General features: G+C 41.0%; 1 protein-coding gene across 1 annotated transcript; it reads right to left on the bottom strand.

The window, feature by feature from the left end:
• Positions 1-1,129: 1,129 nt before the first annotated feature.
• On the bottom strand, positions 1,130-13,134 carry LOC129814900 (60S acidic ribosomal protein P2-like). The gene is made up of 5 exons (XM_055868047.1): positions 13,025-13,134; positions 4,097-4,220; positions 3,911-3,959; positions 1,493-1,579; positions 1,130-1,263 (listed from the first exon to the last, which is right to left on the bottom strand). Exons 2-5 carry the CDS (start codon positions 4,217-4,219, stop codon positions 1,184-1,186), a joined length of 339 nt encoding a protein of 112 aa, XP_055724022.1. The 5' UTR covers position 4,220; positions 13,025-13,134; the 3' UTR covers positions 1,130-1,183.
• Positions 13,135-18,202: the final 5,068 nt, after the last annotated feature.

Genomic DNA, 18,202 nt, shown 5'->3' with positions numbered 1-18,202 from the left:
TCTGAAGCAAAAGTCGCCCAGTACAATCCTACTCAAGTAAAAGTGTTTGGTTTTAAACCTACTTAAGTATCGAAAGTCAATGTAATTACCAAAATATACACAATTTCAAATTCCTTATATTAATCAAACCATACAGCACCATTTTCTTGTTTAATTTTTTTTTTTTTACAGATAGCCAGGGGCCAGCTTCAACACTGACATTATTTACAAATGAAGCAAGTGTTTAGTGAGTCCGCCAAATTAGAGGCATTAGGGATAACCAGGGATGTTCTCTTGATAAGTGTGTGAATTAGACCATTTTCCTGTCCTGCTAACCATTCAAAATGTTTAAAAAATTTGCCCAGGTTAGGAGTAGACTGACCAGGCACTGTTTGGACTGCCAGACCGACCACCCAATGTTGCAAGGTGCACCTAGAGTAGATATTCAGGAAAAGTTTATTTGTACAGTATTGTCTGTGAAGATAACATTTTAGAAACAGAGAACATTGATTACATCAAATCATATTACATTTATCCACAAGATGTCATCATTGTGTCATGAATGGCAGTAACCAATTTCTCTTCACCCCTTGGATATTGGTAAAAGTGTGCAGCACACCAACCAATTCGTTATTCTTAGAACTAGGGATATAGTTTGACAGATCGCTTATTGCTCATATGTAGATTTTAAAGAACATTTGTGTAATTTCAGTCTAAATATTTGCAGTAGTTAGACACTGAGTAAACAAAATATATTCTACCAGTTAAAAAAAATCAAATTACTTGCCGATTCTAAACAATACTGTGTCAACAGTAAAACTCATCCTATTCAATGAATCAAGGTTGAAAAACAAAGACAAAACCCATACCAGCTGCAGGTATCCCAGGTGTTTACAGTTCTTCATATCTTATAATCCAACAAGGTTTCCCCTTTTCTTGCAGCACCGGCAAATTCTAACTGCCACAAAAAAATATGCAGTTTGGTACTCAAAATAAACACCATTGTTCTGCCAGACTAAGTTTGTCTCAGGCAAAGGTCAATATTTTAGTAGGCTTCTGGCTACAGTGTTTGTGTCGTTGTAACATTCCTACAATACTGAACAGTTATAATGATAAAGTGATGAACATATATATAAAAAGAAGCGATGGCTTTCTGGTAACAATTTCAAATTTTATTGTTTTTTCACTTCTCACGGAAGAAAAATTAATCAAAGAGGCCGAATCCCATGTCGTCATCAGATCCCTCTTCAGATTCCTCTTTCTTCTCCTCCTTTTTCTCTTCCGCTGCAGACACACAAACATAGGTTAGCTTCATGTTTGGGAGTCTATACGCATAGTTAATTTACAGAAATGGAATAACAGTGTCTAATATCAAGCACAAGCGTTTTCCTCTAATTATGTTTTTTAATGCAATTATTATCAAAGAAATGTGTTTCAGTCCATTGAAATGTTTGGCACCCTATTGTGGAATGTGATGTGAGACAAAAGGAGAGACATGAGAGATTGATCTTACCAGCAACAGGAGCAGTGCCAGCTGCAGCGCCAGCTGCAGGAGCTGCCACAGCACCACCTGCTGGCACGGAGGCCAACTTAGAGAGGCCTGCAAAGCGTAAAGGACCAATTCATTGACAGGTAACAAATTAACGTGAACAGTGAATGAATGACCGACGACATTTGCGCCTATATGCAATCTATCGACCAAAGTAGGGCTGTCCCTGGCACAAAAAAAAAAAGTTTGATCAAGAGTCGTCTGTTCTTTTGACCAATCGATTGGTCTACATTTTGTTACGTGTATTTTTCCATATATTGACACATCCTATGTGTTTTAATTAAATCAACTATATTCACTGAACTTGTCTGATGAAATAATGAATACACACAAATGACTAGAGGGAGTTTGACCACCAATTGATTTGATAGTGCTGGGCTCAGACTTGCTGTGCAAGAAAGACAGTGAGTGACTGACTAGCACCCGCTGCCTCTCTCCTCCCTGCTGCAGCGACCACCACAAAACATCAAAGTGTTTATCGCGCTGTCCGTGTTGGGACAACTGCAAAATAATTACACCCATTTCTGACTGAGAAGTTCTGTTAGCGAAATCCCCAATTTGTTTTGGAAAAACATTCCCTCAACCCTTGCTCTCTTTACGTGACATGTATGCATTGCATGCACGTGACCAAAAACCTATTCGCACAGGACTAGTACTACTAGAGAACGTTGGTTATGAAATTATTACTTCAGAATGTCTGTTATCGATGATGATTTGGACAGGATTTGATTTCCCCCCAAACTGCCCCCTGTAATTCTTTCTTTTTTTCAAATAAATTGACAGTTATGACGGAAGCCTGGAAGTTTTTATTCTAGGCGTGAAGATACAGTATTTCAACATGTCTAGGTGATCGGGCCACATGGATAACTCTAGCTTGGTTCCCGAGTTTCTAAACCATACCGAACCATCTTTCCTATAGTGTCGCCATCATATTTGAATTGAGGAAGTGTGATCATAATCATTAGGATATTTTAGCGATCCTCAGTATGCCCTCCAGCCTTTAGATGCGAACTAAACAGTGCAATTGCACTTGATGCATTTTAAGGCAATGGATGAGAAAGTTAACTTATCATTTCCAAACGTTTAGCTCGGTTGCATGCTGCTTTGCGATCTACTAAACAGCAAGGGTTGCATTAAATAGGCTCAATATTTTTTACTGATGCATATGGCAATATTCAATTAACACACAAAACAAACAAACACATTCACTGAAAGTTGATAGGCTACATGTAGGCCATTCAAATATAGCTTCTGCGCAGCATTTAGTTAAATTTATCGATTCGTTTTCTTACGCAAACCACGAGCAACACCTGTCAAACTCAGACATTCCTCAAAACACAGGGATGTCGATTCACAAGGGGCTAGTACCATCAGAGGACCTTGGAGTTTGCAAAAAAACTGTAGGTTATTCTGTCTGGAATTGTTACTTTCCTGCCATGTATTGACAGAGTCGGACGGGACAAAAATTAGAGATGATTGTTCTTATGTAATATAACCATATACAATTTCAGTAGCACGTCTTAGACTGATGGACTGTGCCGTCCCCCACAATGGATCAGTCCACTCAGGGGAAATCCGACAGGTGTATTTATTTTTTATAAATTGCTACTGTTCGACTAAAGAAATCTTGGTTGACCAACAGCGTATCGACCAAACAATCGACCAGTCGACTAAATGAGGTCAGCTCCAGACCAAAGCCAATCACACTATAGTGCCGAAGCAAGAAGTACTGAGAAAATAGCTCAGCCAACAGTACGGTTTGGGTTGACCCTATAGTGTAAATCAGGCATAATGAGCTACAGAATTGTTAACAGGATGTAACGGTATGTATTGCTCCGAACCCGTTACAGATTGGCTAATGGAAACATAACCCGTTCTTGGCAATACGTTCTTAGTTTTTGATTCGGTAAAAAGAGTGTATCTTATAAATGTCCATGCACAGTTGCAGGTGGTTCTCCAAAAATCAAAGAATATAAAGAAAGATATTAAATCCACGTTTTGCACAAGTGAGCCATTCCCTTGCCATTTTAGCTACTAGACATCTTGCATTTCCCAACATCTTTGCAGGAACTAGTCGTTTCTACACGATGCGGACACGTGTAGAAGTAGATGACAGTGCATCACACAGTGCAACAAAAAACTAAGATCTACACCAATGCAAGAGGCATTTCTCATTCGATATAAAACGTGGATTTAATATCTTTCTGAATAATCTCTGGTAGATACCGAATCGAGAACAAAGAAAGTATCACCAAGAACAGGTTAGTTGAAAAATTCATTGCGATGCTTTCCATTAGCCAATCTGTAACATTAACAATTCTGTAGCTATGACCATGCATGAACTCACGAGTCAAATCAAAGACATAAGGGAAAATGCCTCACCAGAGTTCATGACTTCATTGATGTCTTTTCCATTTAATTCTTTGACAACCTGTGAAAACAAATTCAGGTTCTAATCATCACCAGTTACTGTGTAAACCGAGGCCTCCATCGTGCAACACTGTCCAAGGAAACAAAAGTAACTCAGTTTATCTTATCAAAACAGCATCTCCCTAAACGGTGCCATACCTTGTCTAGGCGCTCAGCTTCGGCCTCGATTCCAACACTCCCCAGGATGGTCTTGATGTCCTTTGAGGAGGGGCTGGTGTTGCCACCAAGCACAGCCAGGAGGTAAGCGGCCACGTAACGCATTCTGCAAGAGATATGGAGAAGAAAAAACTATTAGTTGGATTATAAACTATATTGGTCTACGTGACATGCATTCTGTGGATATTCAAATTGGCCTTGTCCATGTGGCGTTATGAGTAGCCTAATTAGCAATGGCTACAGTGTTTTCCGCAAGCACATGGAGTACCCAGTACCCAATAGAAAGAGTAGTAAGGCAGGCTCCCCAGTACTGGGAGGTGGGGGGTTAACTTCTTTTGGATAGGGGGCAGCATTTTCACGTTTGGATGAAAAGCGTTCCCAGAGTAAACTGCCTCCTACTCAGTCCCAGATGCTAATATATGCATATTATTAGTAGTATTGGATAGAAAACACTCTGAAGTTTCAAAAACTGTTTGAATGATGTCTGAGTATGGCAGGCAAAAACCTGAGAAAAAATCCAACCAGGAAGTGGGAAATCTGAGGTTTGTAGTTTTCCAACTCAGCCCCTATTGAATATACAGTGGGGTATGGGTCATCTTGCACTTCCTAAGGCTTACACTAGATGTCAACAGTCATTAGAACATTGTTTCAGGCTTCTACTGTGAAGGGGAGCTGAATGAGAGGGGAATGAGTCAGAGGTCTACCAGTAGCCACGGGCTCGTGATGCGCGGTCATGAGAAAGTTACCTCTCGTTCCATTGCTTTTCTACAGACAAATGAATTCCAGTTGGGACATTATTGAACATTTATGATAAAAACATCCTAAAGATTGATTCTATACATCGTTTGATTTGTTTCTACGACCATTAATATAACCTTTTGGAATTTTTGTCCGACATTTCCGCTGGACTTGCCCACGCCTCGTGAGTTTCGATTTGTTTACTAAAGGAGGAATTCGGACATAAATGATGGACTTTATGGAACAAATTAAACATTTATTGTGGAACTGGGATTCCTGGGAGTGCATTCTGACAAAGATCAAAGGTAAGTGAATATTTATAATGCTATTCTTGGGTTGTGAATGTCTCTGAGCGCTGTACTCAGATTATTGCATGGTTTGCTTTTTCCGTTAAGTTTTTTTGAAATCTGACATAGCGGTTGCATTAAGGAGAAGTATATCTTTAAATCTGTGAATAACACTTGTATCTTTTATTAATGTTTATTATGAGTATTTCTGTGATTTGATGTGGCTCTGTGCAAATTCACGGGATGTTTTAGAGGCAAAGCCAAATGTAAACCGAGGTTTTTGGATATAAATATGAACTTGATCGAACAAAACATACATGTATTGTGTGACATGTTGTCCCGGGAGTGTCATCTGATGAAGAATATCAAAGGTTAGTGATTCATTTTATCAACATTTCTGCTTTTTGTGACTCCTCTCTTTGCTTGGAAAATCGCTGTATGCTTTCTGTGACTAGTTGCTGACCTAATGCTATGTTCCGCTTTCGCCAAAAAGCTTTTTTTGAAGTCGGACACTGTGGTTGGATTAACGAGAATTTTATCTTTAAAATGGTGCCTAATACTTGTATGTTTGAGAAAATGTAATTATGAGATTTATGTTGGTTGAATTTGGCACCCTGCAATTTCATTGGCTGTTGGCAAGGGGTTCCGCAGTCCTAGACAGGTTAACCTCTTGAGTTTATGGGGGGTGCTATTTCTATCTTGGAAAAATGAGTTCCCAAATTAAACTGCCTCGTACTCAATTCTTGCTCGTACAATATGCATATTATTATTACTATTGGATAGAAAACACTCTAGTTTCTAAAACCGTTTGAATTATTTCTCTGAGTGAAACAGAACTCATTCTGCAGCACTTTTCCTGTCGGAGTGAGATTTCAGAAATCGAGGTCCCTGTTCTGAGATCAGTTTATAAGTCCCCATGCAAGCTATGAGGGTACATGCACTGCATACGCCTTCCTCTAGATGTCAGTAAGCGGTGAGAATTTGAATGGAGTCAATTGCGCAATCTGGGACCTTATTTAGGACCGTGGAACGGAAGGACCGTCCTTTTCAACAGTGCGCTTGACGCATGAAGTCATCACAATGGCGTCCTGCAAACGCTTTCGTTTTAGTAGTTCTATATCTCCGGTCATGTTTTTATTCGTTATAGGTGTTAAAGACATAAGGTAGTTAATTTAAACCGACTTATAGCAGTTTATTGCGATTTTCTGGGATTTCTTTGCCATGCGCTTTCACGAGTTGGACACCACTCCAGTTGGCGGCTAACATTAGCGGCTATTTCGACCGGGCAAGAGGACATCTTTCAACCCAAAGACGATTGTTCTGGAGAAAGGACACCATGCCCAAGATTCTGGTGGAAGCTCAGCTAATAGTAAGCAGTCTTTATGCTGATAATTCATTGTTCTGTTGAAAAAAGTAAAATGCATACGACGCCATTACTTGCCGTGTAGCCTTGCTTTATCGCACCCTGTATTGCTCAGTAACGTTAATTTTAAAAATGTAATTCAGCGATTGCATTAAGAACTAATTTGTCTTTCAATTGCTGTCCAACCTGTATTTTTTTGTCAAGTTTTGGAATAGTTACTGATTAGATTAGGTGCCTCTTCAAAGATTTCTCCTGCCATTTTCTGGGCAGCTTGGCTACTTTTCTCATTGTATAACACGATTTGTGCCGCTAAATATGCACATTTTCGAACAAACTCTATATGCATTGTGTAATATGATGTTACAGGACTGTCATCTGAAGAATTCTGAGAAGGTTAGTGAAAAAATCAATATATTTGGTGGTTTATACGTTATTGCTATGTTTGGCTTGAATCAATGCTGTTGTAATGTTTGCTATTGTGCTAAGCTAATATAACGCTATATTGTGTTTGCTGTAAAACACTCAGAAAATCTGAAATATTGTCAATATTCACAAGATCTGTGTCTTTCATCTGCTGCACGCTGTGTATTTTTAAGAAATGTTTTATGATGAGTAATTAGCTAATACACGATGGTCTCTGTAGTTATCTAGTGGCTTTGGTGAGAGTAGTAATGAGGTCTGCAATAGTAAACTCTGATTTATACCTGAAATATGCACATTTTTCTAACAAAACCTATGCTATACAATAAATATGTTATCAGACTGTCATCTGAGGTTGTTTCTTGGTTAGTGGCTATTTATATCTTTATTTGGTCGAATTTGTGATAGCTACTGATGCAGTAAGAAAATGGTGGAGTAAAAAAAGTGTTGTCTTTTGCTAACGTGGTTAGCTAATAGATTTACATAGTGTGTCTTCCCTGTAAAACATTTTAAAAAATCAGAAATTATGTCTGGATTCACAAGATGTGTATCTTTCATCTGGTGTCTTGGACTTGTGATTTAATGATATTTAGATGCTAGTATTTACTTGTGACGCTATGCTAGGCTATGCTAGTAGCTTTTCTACTGATGGGGGTGCTCCCGGATCCGGGTTTGGGAGGCGTTAGAAGTTAAGAAATGTTTTCAGAACAAGCTTTATTTGTGGCCGCCTCTGGTACATTCTAATACTATAATGTATTTTCAACCAGCAACTATCAGGAAATAACACTGATCAAATGTTTTCACACTTTTACAGTGTTATTCATCAGCTGTTGTACAATAAGATCAACACAAGACAATTCTATTTATGACTGCACTGGTTCTTTAAGAGTTATTTTGTCAGCTATCTGCAATACAGGTATGATTGAAGAATGAAACAGGTGTTAAACATGGGCTTTGCTACACAAAAGCAACAGTTGACTGACTACTCCATTGTCAACACTTATCGACATGGCTACAGTAGGCTAGCCAAATGAATGCCAAGTGTCTTTTTTATCTTTCATTTTGCAACAGTAGCCAGCAATGTGCTATTATGTTTAATATTGAAGGTTTACTTTTGTAAATCACTTCCCCTAAAATAAATAAGCTCCGCAAGTAGATTGATGGGCACTTTTCTTTTTGCTTTGGACAGCTTGCGTTTGCTGTGTGAAGGCATCAGCCTGCTTGAGAAGTTAGGACTCGCTCAAATACAAATAGCATGACCTTTACCCGATAGGCCAGTAAAGAAAATACATGAATGTGTCAGAAAACAATAGGCTAAATGATTTCGACTCAACGTTACCACATTATATGGGGCGTTCAAATTCATGCTCCCTGGGCACTTTTGAAGATTTTATCTTGGGAGTGATTTGGCTTCACAGCTAGTTGGTGGGGTTGTGTGTCTGGGTAAAGCCCAATGGCAAAAAAAAAAACGTTTTAAAGCTAATTACAAAAAAATTCTGAAAACAGATATACTATTTGACCATAGCCCAATACTTTCAAATCTTGCTTACATTTGTATATATGATCACGTCTCTATTATGAGTGGGAATATCTTGGAGACGATTTCCGGGTGTTTTTAGTCTTCTATCCATTTTTTAAAAATAAATAAATATATTTGTCATATGCGCCAAATACAACAGGTGTAGACGTTACCGTGAAATGTTTACTTACAAGCCCTTAAACAATGCAGGTCAAAAACGTAGTTAAAATATGTACTAAATTAAAAATAATGAGGCTATATACAGGGGGTAACTGTACAGAGTCAATGTCTGGGGTACAGGTTTGTCGAGGTAATTTGTACAAGTTGGTAAGGGTAAAGTGAATATGCATAGATAATAAACAGCGAGTAGCAGCAGTGTAAAAACAGGGGGGGGGGGGAGGGGCAGGCAATGTAAACACTCCGGGTGGCCATTTGATGAATTGTACCAAGACTTGGCACTCCGGTACTGATTGCCATGCGGTAGCAGAGAGAACAGTGTGACTTGGGTGACTGGAGGCTTTGACAATTTTTGGGGGCTTCCTCTGACATGCCTAGTATATAGGTCCTGGATGGCAGAAGCTTGGCCCCAGTGATGTACTGGGCCGTACGCACTACCCTCTGTAGCGCCTTACGGTCGGCTGCCAAGCAGTTGCCATACCAGGCGGTGATGCAACTGGCCAGGATGCTCTCGATGGTGCAGCTGTATAACTTTGCGGATCTGGGGACCCATGCCAAATCTTTTCAGTCTACTGGGGGGCAAAGGTGTTGTCGTTGTGGGTCTTGGTGTGTTTGGACCATGATAGTTTATTGGTGATGGAAACTCTCGACCCGCTCCACTTTAGCCCAGTCGATGTACGACCCACCATATCCTGTAGTCCATGATCAGCCATTTTTCTTGCTCATGTTGAAGGAGAGGTTGTTGTACTGGTAGTCTCTGACCTCCTCCCTATAGGCTGTCTCATCGTTGTCGGTGATCGGACCTACCACTGTTGTGTCGTCATCAAACTTAACCTCTCTAGGGTAGGGGGCAGCACTCGGAATTTTGGATGAAAAGCACGCCCAAATTAAACTGCCCGTTTCTCAGGCCCAGAAGATCTGATGTGCATATAACTGGTATATAACTGGTATATAACTGATAGAAAACACTCTAAAGTTTCCAAAACTGTTAAAATAGTGTCTGTGAGTATAACATAACTGATTTGGCAGGCGAAAACCTGAGAAAAATCCATTCGGAAAGTAGGTTTTTTTGGTGGTTTTGTAGTTTTCTATTCAATGCCATTACAGTATCCATTGACTTAGGACTCAAATTGCAGTTCCTATGCCTTCCGCTAGATGTCAACAGTCTTTAGAAATTGTTTCAGGCTTGTATTCTGAAAAATGAGGAAGTAAGAGCAGTCTGAATGAGTGGACCCTAAAGTGTCAGAGCTTTTTCATGCGCGCGACCGAGAGATAGCATTTCTTGTTTACCTTTTAAATTGACGACATTATTGTCCGGTTCAAATATTATTGATTATTCTGGCTAAAAACAACCTGAGGCTGGAATATAAACATTGTTTGACATGTTTCTATGAACTTTACGGATACAATTTGGATTTTTCTGTCTGCCTGTTTTGACTACGTTTGAGCCTGTGGATTACTGAAGAAAAGGTGTGGACAAAACTGAGGTTTTTGGATATAAAGAGACTTTATCGCACAAAAGGAACATTTATTGAGTAAATGAATGTCTGCTGAGTGCAACCATATGAAGATCAAAGGTAAGGGATTAATTTTATCTCTTTCTGACTTGTGTAACTCTTCTACTTGGCTGGTTACTGTTTGTGGGCTATGTTCTCAAATAATCGTTTGGTATGCTTTCGCCGTAAAGCATCTTTTAAATCTGACACCATGGCTGGATTCACAAGAAGTTCATCATCTTTAAACCTATATAAAATATGTTTTGTTTTCTGAATTTTTATAATGAATATTTCTGTTTTTGAAATTGGCTCCCAACAGTTTCATTGGCTGTTTAAGAGGTGGGATGCTAACGCCTCACGTACCCAAGAGAGGTTAATGTGTTGAGTCGTGCTTGGCCAAGCAGTAGTGGGTGAACGGAGTACAGGAGGGGACTAAGAATGCACACCTGAGGGGCACCTGTGCTGAGGATCAGCGTAGCAGATGTGTTGTTGCCTACCCTTACCACCTGGGAGCGGCCATTCAGGAAGTCTAGGATCCAGTTGCAGAGGGAGGTGTTCAATCCCAGGGACCTTAGCTTATTGATGAGCTATGTGGGCACTATGGTGTTGAACACTGAGCTGTAGTCAATGAACAGCATTCTCACATAGGTGTTCCTTTTGTCCAGGTGGGAAAGGGCAATGTGGAGTGCGATTGCATCATCTGTGAATCTGTTGGGGCGGTATGCGAATTGGAGTGGGTCTAGGGTTTCCAGGATGATGGTATTGATGTGAGCCGTGACCAGCCTTTCAAAGCACTTCACAGCTACCGACATGAGTGCCAAGGGGCGATAGTCATTTAGGCAGTTTACCTTTACTTTCTTGGGCACGGGGACTATAGTGGTCAGCTTGAAACATATAGGTATTAGACTCCGTCAGGGAAAGGTTGAAAAGGGATCTGTGCAGGCCAGTCAAGTTCTTCCACACCAATCTCGACAAACCATTTCTGTGCAGGCCAGTCAAGTTCTTCCACACCAATCTCGACAAACCATTTCTGTACGGACGTCACTTTGTGCACAGGGGCACTTTGTGCACACATTGTCATGCTGAAACAGTAAAGGGCCTTCCCCAAATTGTTGCCACAAAGTTGGAAACACAATCATCTAGAATGTCATTGTATGCTGTAGCGTTAACATTTCCTTTCACTGGAACTAAGGGGCCAAGCCCGAACCATGGAAAAACAGCCACAGACCATTCCTCTTCCACCAAACTTTACAGTTGGCACTATGCATTCAGGCCATAAAATTTGATCAGCGAACAAACGCTCCTGTCCAGTCTGCCGTGGCTACACTCAAATAATTTGGGGAATTTCCTCACCAACGTGCATCCAATTGCTTTGGTCTACAACCCTCCCTAAACCAAGCTTCAATCTGCCGCAGTTTAGTGCGGTGGCAAGAAAATTATGGCTCTCCCTGGTGAAGCTGCTGCAGTTACAATGCTTATGTGGAATTGCAGGCGCATGTCATATGTTACGAATTCAAAAAAGATTGAGGCACAATTGAGAAGTTTATGCACCGCATATAGCAGACTAATTAGAAAATAAAAGCAGTAAATCCCTCAACTTTTGAGAAATAAGGAGCGCCATGTGAGCGAGTGAAGAGGGTCAGATGCGTCTCACGGCCAATGTGTCAGTTGGCATTAGTGTGCTCTCTCCTATGTAAAGAAATTTGACTGCAACAACAGCCCACACAACACTTACCCAGGTACCGAGAGGCAGGACACAGATTGTCAAACCAGCCGTTTCCCTGTCAGCGCGCACTTTGTGACTGACAGGCACCTGTCCTATAAACAGATTGCTAGAAGATGCATTTTGTGCATTCTAGCAGGATAGTTCCCAGCAGACTTTTTTCTGTCTAGCAAAGTGGAAAAAGTACTCAGCTGAAAATGTGTCCATAATCAGCTGTATAGCAGCACTAGAGGAAAACACTGACTATAATCTACGTGCTTGCATCAGTTAATTAATAAAATACTGGTCATTTCTTGAATGTCTGTTACCTAGCCCAGGGTTTCCAAAACTCAGTCATGGGGACCCCATGGGGTGCACATTTTGGTTTTGCAATTGCACAACAGTTGATTATTATTATTTTTTTAATAAAAAATATATATAAAGAAATAATCAACATCCAAGCTTTGAATATTTCAATCAGCTGTCTAGTGCTTGGGCAACAAAATAAATGTGCACTCCTTGGAACTTTGTTGGCTAGTTCAGCGTTTACCAAACTAAGGTTGTCACTAGTTACCACAACTACAAAGTCACAAATGGCTCGATATTATTAAACAATAGCTTTTTAGTCTTAATTTAAAATTTAGGCATAAGATTAGCAGTGTGGTTAAAGTTAGGGTTACGCTAAGGGTACATTTTTTAAATAGTTGGGGTTTTGCCATAATTATGACCGTGGTAACTAATAAAGACCAGGTTACTGTCATAAATGCATAGCTAGCATGCCGTGCAAGCACCTTGGAGGGATAGTATCGGAGCATGCGCGGCTAATAACTGACTAGCTATTAAGTTAGCATTTCACTAGACTCATGACACGTGAAAACTCAGGTCAATGATGCAACAAAAGGGTAATTGTAAAAATGTTATGAAAGGAGTAAGATTTCACACACAGATAGACTGTAACATGTGTTCGTGGTGCTAATGATATTTCATGCAATGGTGTCATGTTAGCAGCTAGTGTAGCTCGCTTACGTTAGCCTCTCGGCCTTAGCTTTGAACACTAGCACGTGCTCTTTATTTGCTAAAGTAGTACATTCTTGTTGTACAGAATGACTTCTGACAATATGGTTGAACATTAATACAACTTAACTATAATACTGCAAACACTAAATCAACTGTTTATGGTCTAAAACGTATTATAAAGATGAACTTACTTTAAGTCTATAGAGACACGAAACGTCAGTCACGCTGAATTTTCTGGAAGGGAGAGAGGGGAAGAGTCTCGCGTCGTCTTCTTCTTCGGTGAGATTTATCGTCAGTTGGCATCCAACGTTATGGTGCATTACCGCCACCTACTTTACTGGAGTGTGGGTTAGAGACAGGGGAAAAACTAAATCCTACCTGCCAGCCCTGTCGCTCTTAAAAAAAGATAACAAAATATTTGAGACTATATCGAATGACGTTCAACTCAATATACTCTAAACTAATTTCCTGTATCCCCTTCTCCCTCATACTAGATCTCAGCGTCTCTTTCCCTCTGATACTGCCCACACTGTAGCAATACATGCTCCACGGTCTCGGTTTCCTGTCAATAATCACACTTTCCTGTTGGATGCTTTCCTATCACATTTAAGGTCTTGTTCAACCGTCTGTGTCTCACATTTAATCGTATAAAAATATCCTCTTCTCTTCTGTCCCTTCCTGCCGCCCCTCCCCGACTTTCCTCTGTACTTGAAATAAATGACTGCCCTTAGTATCTCTATTCCACTGCGCCTGCCATCTCTTCATCATCACTGTATATATCAGGAATTTTGCCTCTGCCTTGCTCATTGAAACTACAACATCAACATCCCCACTACTAAGTGCTTGTTTAGCCAGTACATAAACTGCCTCGTTCCCCTCCACCGCCACATGGGCTGGGACCCAAGTAAATCTTATCTGTATACCCGTCTGTCTAATCCTCCCATGGGTTTGTAGCATCTCATAAAGCAGGTCTTGTCTGCTACGTGAGCTAAAGGATCTGGAGACTCATCAAAACTGCACATGAATCAGAGCCCTCGCGTCATCTCTCCTGCCTTATTCTCAAAACCCATTGGAGGAGAAGGTCAGAGGGGCGGGACTCTGGCTTTCTATCCAATGGGTTTTGAGAATAAACAAGGCGTGAGGGTCTTCTTCTATGGTATTATGGCGGTCCACAAACATACGTTGGAGGTAAAACCTCACCACTATTCCACTACTTTGGCCCTATCCAAGGCTGGCCCGCTCATTAGGCAGGATTAAGCAACCGCCTATAGCGGCAGATTAAAGAGTGCAGCATTTTCTGAGCTAAACTGACCAAGATGCAGCTCCAATAACACATAAAACCTCATATAATTCTGCCCAAAAACAATGACAATTTCTCTCAACCAGTGGCATATGGGCTTTTTAGGTGAGCGCTGATGTCGCCTTGTGATAATTTTTTAAAAATATTTTTTAATTTAACTAGGCAAGTCAGTTAAGAACAAATTCTTATTTACAATGACAGCCTACCCCGGCCAAACCCGGACGATGCTGGGCCAATTGTATGCCGCCCTATGGGACTCCCAAACACGGCCGGATGTGTCAAATAAGATAAGCAGTGCCCACTTTGTCAAAGGCAGGGGTGCAAAATATTTTGTATGTCCATTGCCAGCACGTCTCTACAGGGTGCTATTGGAGAGACAAATCGCTGCCACGCTCCACCAATGTTCCATCCAACTAACATAAATCATGTAGCAGCAGATATAGTATATGGTAGAAAGAGTATGTGGCCTTTTCTGTAGCCTACAGGCTGGAGATGAAATATATGACAATGAGACTAACACTTTTTACATCATGCAGGTTTCTCAGATCAAATAGCTTAACCTAAATGGTGCACAATCAAATAAAACATTTGCTGACATATTAACAAACAGCATATCCTTAAAACAGGACAGGTTGAAGTAAAATGGACAATATGGAATTGATAATCAGGCTACTCACAACTGCTGTACAGGAGTTTCACCCCGTATGCTACATTGTCTTGATCAGTGATTTCAAGTTTGTATCCATACATTTTTGATGATGGGTAGCTGAAATTGGGTAGCTGATATTCAGAGCTTAAATAACCAAATTGATTAGTCACAGGAATCAGGACTAATAAAGCCAATGCAACAGCCTGTTTTACAAACGGTGGGCCTACCACATGGATGGGCAGTCATAAAATGTCATTACAAGGCCGGCATGGTAGGTTACGCCCCAGTAAGCACGGACCGACGCCGACATCTTTTGGATGTCTTTTTTTGGTCCTTTTGGTCCAGACCAGCCGTCTTTTTATTGGTGCAGTCCAAACCAGCCTTGATTTCCACGTCCACAAACGTTGGCTTTTTGTCCGGTCTGGACCAGCCTTGATTTCCACGTCCACAAACATTGGCTTTTTGTCCGGTCTGGACCAGCCTTGATTTCCACGTCCACAGACGTTGGCTTTTTGTCCGGTCTGGACCAGCCTTGATTTCCACGTCCACAGACGTTGGCTTTTTGTCCGGTCTGGACCAGTCTTGATTTCCACGTCCACAGACGTTGGCTTTTTGTCCGGTCTGGACCAGTCTTGATTTCCACGTCCACAGACGTTGGCTTTTTGTCCGGTCTGGACCAGTCTTGATTTCCACGTCCACAGACGTTGGCTTTTTGTCCGGTCTGGACCAGTCTTGATTTCCACGTCCATAGACGTTGGCTTTTTGTCCGGTCTGGACCAGCCTTGATTTCCACGTCCACAGACGTTGGCTTTTTGTCCGGTCTGGACCAGTCTTGATTTCCACGTCTACAGACGTTGGCTTTTTGTCCGGTCTGGACCAGTCTTGATTTCCACGTCCACAGACGTTGGCTTTTTGTCCGGTCTGGACCAGTCTTGATTTCCACGTCCACAGACGTTGGCTTTTTGTCTGGTCTGGACCAGTCTTGATTTCCACGTCCACAGACGTTGGCTTTTTGTCCGGTCTGGACCAGTCTTGATTTGACCCAAACATAGGCCTTGGTTTCAATGTCTGCAGACAAAGATCTTTGGTCTGTACCAAGTCTCTATGTAGGATTCAGATTTGGTCCGGTCTGGACCAGCCTTATTTTGGTCCAAACATAGACTTCTATAAATTACAAAAATTAACCTGATTGCTACATCTGGAAATATGTATTTTCAACATCCAGGAAAATACATATTTCCACCTTTCATTCAGAACCTAAATTAAACCGAACTTCAATGTCTGGAAAATACGTATTTTAGACGTCTTTTCAACGTAATTTTGCTTACTGTGAATATTTTAGTTATGCGGTGGGGTGGGGGGCAGCGGCAATATTTTTGTCTCACCTAGGGTGGCAAAATGGCCAGGACCGGCCCTAGCCTCTTCTGATCCTAAACCAGTTTTGTTTAGTGTATTATCATCCGCATTAACTACTGCACATGTAGCAGCTACTCTTCCTGGGGTCCACATAAAACTTAGAAATACATGACAAAGAACAGAACAGTTATAGACAAGAACAAAATGAGATATTACATTAAATTCAAATAAGAGTTATACATTGTGTATACAAAACTTTGAGAACACCAGCTCTTTCCATGACATAGCCTGGCCAGGTGAATCCAGGTGAAAGTTATGAACCCTTACTGATGTCACCTGTTAAATCCACTTCAATCAGTATAGATGAAGGGGAGGAAACAGATTAAATAAGTATTTTTAAGCCTTGAGACAATTGAGACATGGATTGTGTATGTATGTGTGCCATTCAGAGGCAAGACAAAATATTTAAGTGCCTTCGAACAGAGTATGGTAGTCGGTGCCAGGCACCTGAGTTTGCATCAAGAACTGCAATGCTGCTGGGTTTTTCACGCTCAACAGTTTCCTGTGTGTATCAGGAATGATCCACCACCCAAATGACATCCAGCCAAATTGACACAACAGTGGGAAGCATTAGAGTCAACATGGGCCTGCATCCCTGTGAAATGCCATCGACACCTTGTAGAGTCCATGCCCCAACTAATTGAGGGGGGTGAAACTCAATATTAGGAAGGTGTTCTTAATGTTTAGTATACTCAGTGTATATTGGAAAGACACCAAAAAACACCTTTTACACACTAGTCATATATACATACAGTTGAAGTTGGAATTTTACATACAAATTAGCCAAATACATTTAAACTAAATTTTTCACAAATCCTGACATTTAATCCAAGTAACAATTCCCTGTCTTAGGTCAGTTAGGATCACCAATTTTATTTTAAGAATGTTAAAATGTCATAATTATAGTAGAGAGAATTATTTATTTCAGCTTTTATTTCTTTCATCACATTCCCAGTGGGTCAGAAGTTTACATACACTCAATTAGTATTTGGTAGCATTGCCTTTAAATTGTTTAATTTGGGTCAAATGTTTCAGGTATCCTTCCACAAGCTTCCCACAATAAGTTGGGTGAATTTTGGCCCTCTCCTCCTGACATAACTGGTGTAACGGAATCAGGTTTGTAGGCCTCCTTGCTCGCACACACCTTCAGTTCTGCCCACAGATTTTCTATGGGATTGAGGTCAGGGCTTTGTGATGGCCACTCCAATACCTTGACTTTGTTGTCCTTAAGCCATTTTGCCACAACTTGGAAGTATGCTTGGGGTCATTGTCCATTTGGAAGACCCATTTGCAACAAAGCTTTAACTTCCTGACTGATGTCTTGAGAAGTTGCTTCAATATATCCACATCCTTTTCCCTCCTCATGATGCCATCTATATGTGAAGTGCACCAGTCCCTCCTGCAGCAAAGCACCCCCAGAACATGATGCTGCCACCCCCGTGCTTCACGGTTGGGATGGTGTTCTTCGGCTTACAAGCTTCCCCCTTTATCCTCCAAACATAACGAAGGTCATTATTGCCAAACAGATCTATTTTTGTTTCATCAGACCAGAGAACATTTCTCCAAAAAAGTACGATCTTTGACAATGAGTCGTCATAATGCTGTATCAAATGTACATGATCCTAGGGGCATTGAAACATGTCACTGAAACATGCATGAGAGCACCAGCTGTTCCAGGCGACTGTGTGATCACGCTCTCTGCAGCCAATGTGAGTAAGACCTTTAAACAGGTCAGCAGTCATAAGGCCACAGGGCCAGACAGATTAACAGGACGTGTACTGCGAGCATGCGCTGACCAACTGGCAAGTGTCTTTACTGACATTTTCAACCTCTCCCTGTCCGAGTCTGTAATACCAACATGTTTTAAGCAGACCACTGTAGTCCCTGTGCCCAATAACACTAAGGTAACCTGCCTAAATGACTTACCTACCCGTAGTACTCACGTTTGCCAAGAAATGCTTTGAAAGGCTGGTCATGGCTCACATCAACACCATTATCCCTGAA

The sequence above is a fragment of the Salvelinus fontinalis genome, chromosome 18 (genome assembly GCF_029448725.1).
Source record: "Salvelinus fontinalis isolate EN_2023a chromosome 18, ASM2944872v1, whole genome shotgun sequence".
In the NCBI taxonomy this organism is placed as follows: domain Eukaryota; kingdom Metazoa; phylum Chordata; class Actinopteri; order Salmoniformes; family Salmonidae; genus Salvelinus; species Salvelinus fontinalis.
The sequence above is the reverse complement of the archived record's forward strand: the minus strand, read 5'-3'. Positions and strand labels throughout refer to the sequence as shown.